The sequence below is a fragment of the Notothenia coriiceps genome, unplaced genomic scaffold (genome assembly GCF_000735185.1).
Source record: "Notothenia coriiceps isolate Sejong01 unplaced genomic scaffold, NC01 NC01_scaffold00037250, whole genome shotgun sequence".
Lineage (NCBI taxonomy): Eukaryota > Metazoa > Chordata > Actinopteri > Perciformes > Nototheniidae > Notothenia > Notothenia coriiceps.
Window position 1 is genome coordinate 8,056,422 of NW_011369951.1, and position 12,272 is coordinate 8,068,693.

General features: G+C 40.3%; 1 protein-coding gene across 1 annotated transcript; it reads right to left on the reverse strand.

Moving 5' to 3' along the window:
* Positions 1-5,922: 5,922 nt before the first annotated feature.
* On the reverse strand, positions 5,923-8,877 carry LOC104967249 (solute carrier family 35 member E2-like). The gene is made up of 4 exons (XM_010796666.1): positions 8,418-8,877; positions 6,803-6,938; positions 6,537-6,664; positions 5,923-5,936 (listed from the first exon to the last, which is right to left on the reverse strand). The coding sequence occupies exons 1-4, from the start codon at positions 8,695-8,697 to the stop codon at positions 5,923-5,925; spliced, it is 558 nt and encodes a 185-aa protein (XP_010794968.1). The 5' UTR covers positions 8,698-8,877.
* Between the last annotated feature and the right edge of the window lie 3,395 nt (positions 8,878-12,272).

Sequence of the window (12,272 nt, forward strand, 5' to 3'; positions counted from 1 at the left end):
TCTTCAACTACAACCGTAGTTATATTTAAAAACATGTTAGGCCTCACGAAATACTTTAATGTAAATTAAAATTAAAATGTGAAGGAATGTGTGTATAACAAAATACATCCGTCATAAACGAAACCGGAAACAGACGTAGGCAAGATCCTCAGCTCGATGATTGGATGGTTTAGCCGCAATGCAAGCTGGGATTTGGTGTTTATGCGATGTGAAATCCGAAAACATTTTTTTAAAATAAAATAATACTTTATTCCGAGTGTGCTTGCTTTTCTCTTTGAAAACATAACGGCATTGTAATACACGGTTCAGCTGCATTAAATATTACATATCTGCCGTAGTTCTCTATTTATAGAGCCCTGCTGAGAAGACTTCTAGACAAACAGGAAGGACTGCCGTCAAAACTGAAAACGTGACGTGGATCATAAATATATNTATGATGACCTTTCAGTGGTGCTACCAAACTCAGACACCTGCTAACTACAATTAACTCGATGGTTTGCAGTGTTGGTCATCATCATCAAAACTACCATCATGGCACTTTGTTTTCCTTCTGTCTCCAAAAGGTAAACAAAAATGTGTCATTCTTCTTATGTGCCGCTGTACAACATCCATGTGACATCACTCTCACTGGGTACGTATGAGAGTAAAAATGTTAAAACCTTTCACTAAGTACAACACACTGATCCATATTAATGCTCTTCTCCTAAACTAGTTGTTTACAAGAAGTGTTTTACCTCATGAGCTCGTCTTCCAACTTACATTTCTAAGATCCTCTTCTAACTCTAGAGTTTGCAAAAAACCTGGTTTGCGCACACTATGGCAACATCGCATATGTATTATTTTTTTTTGTATGCTTGTGTCGGTAGCCAAAAAGAAGAGATACTTGAAACAAGGTTTGTGCTAAACTGGCAGCCTAATAAATATATCAATGCAGTTCATGTTGTTTTTGACATATTCTATTAATTCAATATTTTTACCATTACTTTAATGTGAACAGGACAGGTTCAAAATGTGAAAATGAAAAAGCTGTAAGACAGTGAAATGTTTTAGCCATTATTTTAACTCAACTCCAGCTGTCCCTGACTTATCAGGGCCAAAATCCAGCCACCGCCTTTCTGTAGTCAGGGTCCCATTGTCTTCTTTTATTTATATACAGCTTTTTTTCCTGTGGTTAAAAGGGCCCTTTAATGACTTCTTGGCGGTTTTTCCCTTTCCGCGTAGTTGTGTTAAATATGGTTTGTATGCATGTAAACGGTGCATGGCAAAGCGTAAAATTCCTCGTTCCCTCCAGAGGGAGTTTCTGTATCCCGCAAACTCCTCCATTGGACTCCTTCGTTTCCTTCTGTAACTTAGGGTCACATCACGGACATAACACTCACACTTGGCTAGCACCAGTGATTTCCCGCCAGGACCAGGGCTCCACGAGCGGCGTCCGCCCCGAGAGCGGGGGGTTGACTTGAGCCGTCCCTTTATAGATACTGTCTTCTTACGTTAGTGAGCCGGATCATTTGGCTCGGCTCTCTTAAAGCGCCGGCTATTTCGGCTCCTAAGCGGTTCTTCATGTTACCACAGTTTACCTCGGAGCCTCAGTTTCGCCGCTGCGAGGCTCCGGTGCTCGCAGTTCACGCGTGTGCTCCACTAAAAAAACCCCGCTCATCGCGTCCAAATCGCGCACGCTCCTTGTTGTCCTGTAGCAGGCACCTTCGATGTTGTGGAAACGCTCTTCAATACTCCGAAAATTATCCCACCAGACTCCTTTGCCCCTCCAACAGAGGGATGTCCTTGTCCTTTTTCCTTTTCGTCATTTCAAGCAATAAAAACTCTCGATCTTCTCTCAAATTATTAATATTTTTGGACGCTCAGGGCAGCCCGAGATGTTGAGATGCTCCTTGTAGAGTGGCATCTCAGCCCTGATGGCAGGGGGCGGCCACTGGCCCCATAGGCATGTGAGATGGCATCGACAACCCAGTGGGACAGCCGCTGTTTAAAGCGAGCACGACCCTTCCTAGTGCCGCCATGGCAAACGAAGAGCTGCTCTGACCCGCCGTATACAGGCCCGTAGCAGGACCTTCAANTAGACTAAGGGGCGGGACATCTCTAAGTGGTTGACCAATCACAACAGAGCCGGCCAGCTAACAAATCAGAGCAGACTGGGCTCTGGTTCCAGACAGAGGGTGAAAAGAGGTGCCGCAGCACAGGCAGTATGAGAAAAATAAAGAGCTTTTTGAACATTAAAGCATGGAGAGATGTCACAGTAGAGGAACAGAACACAAAGATGAACCTGAAAATGAGCATAATAGGGCCCCTTTAAATATTGATCCAGCCTTTGTCTCTTTCTTTCCCCTCATCCCATTTTTTACATACACACATCGAATTACATATATTATGTGTAAACTTGTCATGTGTCTTCATCTCGGTCGCCTTTAATGCACTTAAAACACTTAAAGTGTGTTTTGTCATTTTTCCCAATTTTAGAGGCAAAACATTTTTGCACAACTGTATAAAATGGCATACCACTCCTGCACTCAGAATTAATAGCCAAAACAACAAAAATGTATCACTTTAATAAAGCCTTGTATTTCTGTTCAACAGAAGAGCAAATACTTTGGCAAAGTGATCTTACGGACTATCTTTCCCAGACCTTTTTCTTGAAATGAAGGTATTGTGAAAGAGAGGTTCATGTATATGCAAAGCCATGTTCTTTGCGGTAAAAACATGTTCTTGTTTTATAATACCAAAACAAGTTACTACACATTCATATCAGCCTTAATGAATTATTATCAAGCAGACTCTTCACAAAGAGCCGTGGGTTGTGTTGCAGAGCTATTGCATTTGGATTGTTATATTTAGATGGAAGGTGTTCCTGTTATTCCGTCCACCTGCTGAACTGTCACATACATCTAGGTAGTGAGTCAGCCTGCCGTGTTATGTAAGGACTAGGGATGGGTATCGAGAACAGGTACTAAGTCAGTACCGGTACCAGAATGGACGGTATCGGTATACCGTTAAGCCGCTGGACAAACGGTGCTGCTATCGGTATATGAATTACGCTACTTCCTTAGTTTAAACAATTATGGTTGGTTGGGAACCCTCATCCCGTGTGACGTATCCGGTTTGAGTACCACTCTGATTGGCCACTGTGAAAGCCACTCGTCATCTCTCCTAACAGCACTCTTATTATTGTGAGACTCCCGGGGGCAGACGCAACATCTTGCAAGAAACAGCGTCTCAAGGCTTCTTAACATTTAACAACCTATTAATCATGCATACCCACTTAACGGGAAGAAACTCAACTAACAGATGATATGAACCATTTTTACCTACACGGAACAGAAGTCCAACACCAAGAGTCTAATTCAACACTTAGCGAAACGGGCTAACGGGGCTAACGGCTACTTTAGCACATAACTGACAAAAGCGATCTTTTCTACGTCATGCAATATGCACAAACGACATATCACATGAAAGCTGAGATTCCACAGATTCCATTGGTATTTGTCTAATCACTGTACGACCAAAACTCACTGAACTAGCAGCCAGGAAAGAGCAAGAAAACAACTTCACTTTATGTAGCCATGATGATAATTATGTCTTACCTTTGCTGTTTTGTGATCAAAAGTTGTGTTCAAGGGCATAAAAACGCTGCTGAAGGTTAATCCAATGTCTCACTTTGAAATGATTACTGACAATCCATCATTAAAATTATAAATAATAAACGCAATAAATGGATTATAATGGTTAGCCGACCGGAGCTTCCGGTTTAGGAGGTGCGCAAGCAGCGTCTCGTTTTAACTGAATAATGGTCATGTTTACATGGATTTATGAACCGCCCCTAATTACCGCCCCCCTTCCAGAGACACACTGTCAAACACACTCATACCTGCTTGGTATGACATTGAAAAAGTTACATTAAATAATAAATACAAATAAATTACAATAAAATGACTGTTTAATCTTCACATCTTGTAATCATGTCTATAATTTTGAGCACCAAATTATTTAAACGTATCATTTCATTTAAATGTTTATTTGAACCGGGACAGTGCACATCGATGAACACTTTAAAACAAAACAATGCTTACAAGCGTAAATGAGCCGGATTTTAGCTTTGAGCTCATTTCCATCCGCAGTCCCCTCACATACAACATACAAGAACATGACATTTATATACATAGCAAAAATAAATACATGATATGCAGAAAGAGCATGAGCAGCATACAAGCATTTACCACATGGCAGTACAATGTAGCAGCTATGATATATAAAGTGCAAGATAAGATAAAAAGCGCTACATAAANGCTTACAAGTCGTAAATGAGTCCGGATTTGAGCTTTGAGCTAATTCCATCTATAGTCCCATACACAAAAATAAAATACATGATATGCAGAAAGAGCATGAGCAGCATACAAGCATTTACCACATGGCAGTACAATGTAGCAGCTATGATATATAAAGTGCAAGATAAGATAAAAGCGCTACATAAAGTGCAAGAGGAGATACCCCTGTGTTAAAGTGCATTTATTTAGCGGTGATTACACGTCTGTTTGTTGCTCAACCATTCTTTAAGTTGACCTTTAAAACTATTGAGAGTGGGACAATCCCGTATCTCAGTTGGGGGGCTATTCCACAATGAGCTGCCTTTAATGGAGAGGACATTTTGTCCAGAGGTGGTCCGTCTGTGGTGGACTTCACAGTCTCCTCTGGTTTCTGACCTAGTGCTGCGTCCAGTGTGTTTTCTGTGGATGAATTCCCCTGAGGGAAGGGGGTAAGAGTATCGAAAAATACCGGTATCGATAAGCCGTATCGGTACCCATCCCTAGTAAGGACTTGTTGTTGACCTGACACAGCCTTGTCAGACAGTTGGCCCCTTGACTCGCTCCGTCACATAAGTGGCTCCCAGCACTGTCTGTTTCAGGCAGCAGTTAGTGACAGATTAGCTCCCCTTAAAGCTGCTAGATGGGTTAAAAGTAGCAAAACCAGGCTGTGTTTACTCCCAAATAGAGGTAAGGCTGTAGTAGTCACTTTTAGAAAGACCCAGTTCCACAGAGAGATGCTAGCATATTGCCTAACCGCGTGGTGTGCCAGCTGCTCAGAAAAGGACAGGAAAGCTCTTCGGAGGGTCATCAACACAGCCCAGAAGCAGCTGGCACACCACGCGGTTAGGCAATATGCTAGCATCTCTCTGTGGANGCATTCCAGTTGGTGACGAGGAGGGATAGGACGAAGGAGCTGAGCCAGAAGGCAAAGCTCTCTGTCTACCGCTCCATTTTCGTTCCTACCCTCACCTATGGTCATGAAGGATGGGTCATGACCGAAAGAACGAGATCGCGGGTACAAGCGGCCGAGATGGGTTTTCTCCGCAGGGTGGCTGGTGTCTCCCTTAGGGATAAGGTGAGAAGTTCGGTCATCCGGGAGGGACTCGGAGTTGAACCGCTCCTCCTTCGCGTCGAAAGGAGCCAGTTGAGGTGGTTCGGGCACCTAGTTAGGATGCCACCTGGGCGCCTCCCTAGGGAGGTGTTCCAGGCACGTCCAGCTGGGAAGAGACCAAGGGGTAGACCTAGAACCAGATGGAGGGATTATATCTCTTCGCTGGCCTGGGAGCGCCTTGGGATCCCCCAGTCAGAGCTGGTTGATGTGGCCAGGGAAAAGAAAGTTTGGGGCTCTCTGCTGGAACTGCTACCTCCGCGACCCGACCACGGATAAGCGGGAGAAGATGGATGGATGGATGGATCTCATGCCTCTCCTAGAAGCTGTCATACATTGTATCCAGTTTTAAGCCACATTTTATGATACACTTTTTCAACCAAGGTTGTATTTAACTGTGTATCTTGAACACACAACGTGTTTTTAATCAAACATCAGGATCTTAAGTTATAAGAGGATAAAAGGTAAGCAAACATTAGCAGTAACTCCGTAGGCCCTTCATCCTTGATCCCCTAAAAACCATTGTAGAAACACTGATTATTAATTTGACACTCCTTTACTCAGTGTAACTCCCAGTTATATTCATGGGGTCAGTTTGTTTGGGAGAGAAAGAGACTCCTGCATATCATTCAAAACCTACTGAACATTGAAATAATCCTAACCGGGAGAAATGTCCGGGACTGACGAAATGCAATGATCCAATGCTACTTTATGCCTCAACCAAACGATCGCTTTTGTTTTGATTAGAAGAACCCTAGTGGCAAATAAGTAATATATGCTGCGTTTAACTCAAGAAAACTCAAACAAAAGTAGGTTTGGAGTTGTATATGTCCCCAAAACATTACTGCATTGATGCTCCAACAAAAAGCGTTAGAGGACCCTGCTCAAAGAGTGGTGGCCATTGATTTGACCCGTTTGGAAGGCAAGAGTCATTTCTGTGCATCAACTAACCAACTGACAATACTTCCAGTGCATCTTGGCCTACTACATGTTACTGGTACAAGTAACTAGAAAAATCCTGAGGAAAGACCAAGACCAGTTTGACTCTCTGAAGTGAAAGACATTCAGTGTCCCCTAAAGCCCTGCTCTCCTGACATCAGTGTGTGCTCTACCTGTGTACTCCCCGAGGATCAGCCTGGACATGATCACAGTGAAGATGGGAGCCGAGCTCTTCACCGTCTCTGCAAAAGACACCGCCACATTCTTCAGGCTCACCAAGCCCAGAACCACAGTGGTGAACCTGAGGAAAGGAGACAAAGATGATGCCAAGATATGACTTGAAATTGCATCAGCATTTGTTAATCTAGCACAAAATCTGTTCTACTTTCTTAGAAGCTACTAGTTATTCAATGACTAACAAAAACAAAAGGGGACCCACCTCATGAGTCCAACAAACAGCATGATCATGATGAAGTTGGGGGGGTACTCTGTTCTGGACTTGTGCTGGTAAAGGCAACATGGTACAAACATCTTTAGGAAGCCTATGATGGTGGTGGAGAGCATCTGAACAGCACCTGGGAGCACATGGAAGCAAAGAAACCCTGAGGCATGACGTCGGATGACCTTTGACTCCTAGAACTGCAACAGTAATATTTACCATTGTCTTGTTGGACAAATAAAGGTGGAAGCAGAACATGAACAGCAGCACCCTACCTGCTTGTTTAGGACACAGATGTGTTTCCATTCATTTCAGGAAACAACAAAAAACTACTTGCAGTGAGCAAAACATGCATGAATTAGGAAATCCACCAGTGTGCATTTGTATTTAAATACTTATTGTTTTTGTCAAAGTAACATTATCATCACGTGTGTTAGCGCATCTTAAATATATTAAAACAATCTTAGAGAACTAATTACTGGGTGAAAAAGGTAAAGTCTATACAGTATCATTAAAATGGTTGGCATCTGTCAGATTTTAAAAAGGTCCCTGAATGCACCAGCAGAGTAAAAAAAAATTCTATGGACATCTTTCGTTATTACCTATTTTAAGGAAGTGACATGTTTTTTTGTGCAAGTAGTTTTTCTTGCAGATCAGCCATGCCATCAATCTTAAGAGTCATGGGGTGCTTTACAAAAAGCTGAACAATAATATAGCAAAAAATCTGATGATACAGAGGGACCTGCACAACCACAAAGATTGGTTTCACGTTACTTGCAGGTTGTATGTAGAATTAGCAAGCAAAATCACCTAAAATAAAATAATTATTAGCATTAATTTTATAGCATCTGTCCAATGTAACTATGACTTGTTCATCTGAGTCATGACCACAGAAGCAAAGCTGTTTTTCTCCTGCTTTGTTCTACACCAAGTGCTTATAAACTTTGTCCGAAAGGGAGGAGTTCTAATGTACAATGCAAAGGGCTGGATTAATAATTTAAAATAGAGCTGGGTGTCCCCTGCAACCATCTCGATAACAATTGAATTTGAATATTTTCTGTCTTTTAAAAGATATGTTTCCAAACCATGACTCTAAGGAAAAAGTATAGTCAGTCAACAAAGCCATAAAGTACAGGTTTCCTGCCTTTATTTAGCTTTGTTATTATTAAAAAGGGGCCATTTAATGCTAACATTTCTGGTTTATACTTGTAATTGGGTTTCTACTAAAACATGTTTACATGCTTTAATGTCAAAACAAACAACACTTTTTTGTCCGTATATACCTGTAATCACCCTCTCGCCGAAAAGCTCTGTTGAAGTGGCTGTCTCTTTAAGACCCCCTTACGATAAAGCCCAGTCTGCTCTTATTGGCTGACAAGAAAAATTAAAAAAACCTAGTTCTCAAGCTGTTTTTGGAGATACTAATCTTGGGGACAATATCCTAATGAGCCTGAATGTGACATAGGACGTAGAGCCAAATCTCAATGGGTTGTTGAGTCCCAGGTGTTTATATTCAATGTAACCTGCAGAAAGCTGACAAGGTTGTTGTAATTGGTTAGTAGTTACTCCCGTATACCCACATGTGTGTGGATAAGTATATTTATCATGTATTTACCCAGCATGCTTGGCTCCCCCTCCAGCAGTGACAGGATGTACTTGTTGAGGAAAAGAGTGCAGAAGCTGAAGAAGTACCAGAGGCCCAGGTAGGTCATGGAGCGCCAGTTCCAGGCCCCTGACTCCGCCTCGATCACCGTGGTCTCTGTGATGGTGATCTTCAGCAGCTGCTCCCCCGGCAGGCTGTCGCTACGGGTCAGCACCACACGCTCCTGCTGGCTGCGGAACGGAGACAGGAGGTGCCACAGCGGATGCCGCGTGTTTCGCCTACCGCCCAGCATCACACCTGCTGCCTGAGGGCCCACAGGGGCCCGACAGGTGGCTGATAGGAGGGAGTTGAAAGTTTGATGGTTAGTCCATCTTCTGATTGGTCCAGCAATCGATCAGTCTTGCAGTTTATACTGGGAATGGTTTAAGTCCCGGTGGCCCGTCTTTTCTATAGTCTTCTGTCAGTTGAGATACAAGCTGAACAAAAGAGAGAGGGGGGGGGGGGTGGGGGGGGGATGAGGTTCTGTCAAGCTCTGGTCAAAATACCGGTTCTTGTATTACATTGTGTCACACATATTGTGTGAGTGTCCATCAACTTGTTACATTTTTTAAATTGTTACATAAAGGCAGTGTTGGAAGAAGTACTCAGATCCTTTACTTAAGTAAAAGTACAAATACTATGGTCTTAAAATAGAAGTAAAGTCTGGATTTCAAAATGTAAAAGTAAAAGTTTTCATTTTGCTTAATGATTATAATAATATAAAATTCAGAAGAATTATCTGATACATGTACCTCAAGTATCAAAAGTAAAAGTATTCCTGCAGAATGGATCTTTTCACAGTATTATATTATTATGATTTTTTTTGTATCCTGTTTATAGGGTTAGGTTAGGTGGTTATGCATTTTAGTATTGTGATTGGCCATTATGGACCAAATTACGAAACTTGAAATACTGTGTAGAAAAGTACAACTGTAATGTATTATACCATATCAGCATATTATGTGTTTCCATTTGTAAGAAAGTAACTTTTAAATAAATGTAGTGGAGTAAAAAGTAAGACATTTGCCTCTGAAATGCCTCTGAGTAGAATTATTAAGTAGCATAAAATGGAAATACTAAAAAGTACAATACTTGAGTAAATGTACTTAGTTACTTTCCGCCACTGCATATAGGCGATTTTTACTCCAGTTTACTACTGCGGTCAAGCCAGCCTCCACTTCGGAAAACACAATCCGCGTTGTTTTGCGGTGCGCGAATATCCTATGCATTACGGTAGCAGCCTGGAAAAACTGGCTTCAAAATAAAATTGCTTACTTGGTCAATAATAATTATACCAAACATATTAAAATATGTACTCTGTATAGGCCTAATGTGATCAATAATAATGTAAGACAAACTACGTATAACTACCACATTATAACTGAGTGAATGTAAAACTTAAAGAGTTTCAAAATAAAATACCTTTGAAGTCTCATATATGAGCTATCATCCCTCTGTTTTTAGATAAGAATAAAACAAAAACCCTCCAGTATCAAATACTTATTTCACTTCAGGGTGATAGCAGGACATCCCATCTAGTCACTCAAAGAAAATCAGGACAATCTGATGTACAGTTTCAAAATAAAATATCTTTGAAGTCTCATATATGAGCTATCATCCCTCTGTTGTTAGATGAGAAAATGCTTACCTAAAAAAATGATATGTTGTCATCTTGTCTGTTTCACCAATTTGTGTGTGTTTGTGTGTATTTATTTGTTCAAGATGATATGATTATTAAAGTTCAGAAGTATAGTATGGGGCCTTGTGACTGTCTGTGCCCACTCCAATTTAAAAGCCTTTCTGTATTTCAGAAAAGGAAAAATACAAAAACACAGAAATATAAAAAAATAAAATACAAGACGAATACGCTGACACCCACTGCGGTCAGTAAAAGACAAAACATGTTTTTCTTGATGTAGAGTATAATAATAATAATAATATTAACAATAACCTTTATTTGTATAGCACCTTTCATACAGGAGTTGCAGTCCAAAGTGCTTCACAGTCTCATAAGATAGAGTTTAATTAAAAAAATGGATGTCGAATAAAATCCAGTTAACAAGAACATTGATATCACATATGAAAGGGTTAAAAGACATACAAATATAAATAAAATTAGCATAGAATAGACATTGAGTAAAAAATAGATTCAAAATTCAGGATAATAAAAGAAAACCAAGTAGCTATCTAAAGCTTTAGCTTTTTCTTGAATATTTAGACCGAGCAGGCTTCCCTGATGTCTAACGGTATCGTGTTCCACAGCTTTGGGGCATAATTAACGAAGGCCGCATCACCAATTTTCTTCTTTCTGCCTCTGTTTAATTGTTAAGTAGGAAACATTTAAAAAGCTGACACAACAACTTGTCATGGGCCCAAGGCACTTGAGGCAAAATAGGCAATGATGAAGGCTTAACAATTAATTTGATGTAGACAGGTTCATATTATTATCACTGATACTAAAAATATTGTAAATGTTCTTGTGCTGTAAGTGTAGTGTATCAAAAACACATACTGTATGTTGCAAGTGTATTTAAGAATAGGAAGTTAACATATCATATCAGTGCCCCTAAAAATATATCTAATGGTATAGGACATAAGGCGGAGTGGCTTAGGAAATACAGTCTATGCTTGGCACATTAATATGCATTTTATGTCAGTTTCAGCTCATGGAAGATAGTGTATCCTAGGAACTGGAGGGACTCCACACCCACATTCTTTTCAAAAATTAAAAGATTAAAAAGTGTTTTGTCATGTGTACATAACTACATAAAGAAAAACATTTCTAAAGCAATAACCCTCTACAACTCGTCATCCCTGGCCAGCAGATAACTCCCAGCACCATACATTGTTTGATCCGTCTGCTACATTGTACTTACATCGTACATGCGGTGCATACTTTTGAGAATTTAAAATGTATTCTTGTCTGTTCTATAGTGTGCATTTAGATGTAGATACTCTTATTTTATAGTGAACATGGATATTTTTGCTTTAACCTTTATTTCTCTTCTATTTTACACTATCTGTTTTCCAATTTTTTTTCGGGGTGATAGCTCATATATGAGACTTCAAAGGTCTTTTATTTTGAAGTTCTATATCAGATTGTCCTGATTTTCTCTGAGTGACTAGATGAGGTGTCCTGCTATCACCCTGGTGTGAAATAAGTCTTTGATACTGGAGAGTTTTTGTTTTATTCTCATCTAAATACAGAGGGATGATAGCTCATACAATAGAGATTTCACAGGTATTTTATTTTGAAACTGTACTTCAGATTGTCCTTATTTTCTCTGAGTGACTAAATGGGGTGTCCTGCTATCACCCTGGAGTGAAGTGAGTCTTTGATTCTGGAGAGTTTTTGTTTTATTCTGATCTAAAAACAGAGGGATGATAGCTCATATATATGAGACTTCAAAGGTCTTTTATTTTGAAACTCCTTAAGTTTTACATTCACTCATTTATAATGTGGTAGTTATACGTAGTTTGTTTTGAATAATTATTGATCACATTATATAGTACATATTTCTTAATTTAATATGTTTGGTATGTTATTTAGGTGTATTTGTTATTGACCGATTAAGCGCTTTTATTTTGAAGGCAGTTTTTCCAGGACTCTACCGTAATGCATAGGATATTCGTGCAACGCAATATCACGTGCGGGCTGGCTTGACTAGGTTTTCCCAAGTGGAGGCTGGCTTGATCGCTGAATCCCGCCTCCTCCCTCTTCGATGCAAAGATTGTGAAACATTCAAATGTCAATAAAAATGATTGCATGTATCACAGTCTAAGTGTAATTTCTCTCCACAATTCCACATAATGTTAACCGTACCGTAC

Excerpts from the sequence above, each read along its gene's own strand:
- LOC104967249 (XM_010796666.1), bottom strand. The coding sequence starts at position 8,697 with ATGCTGGGCGGTAGGCGAAACACGCGGCATCCGCTGTGGCACCTCCTG. Across the intron at positions 6,939-8,417 it reads GGGGGAGCCAAGCATGCTGG|GTGCTGTTCAGATGCTCTCC; the intron begins GTAAATACATGA and ends ATGTGCTCCCAG. Across the intron at positions 6,665-6,802 it reads CTGTTTGTTGGACTCATGAG|GTTCACCACTGTGGTTCTGG; the intron begins GTGGGTCCCCTT and ends TCCTTTCCTCAG.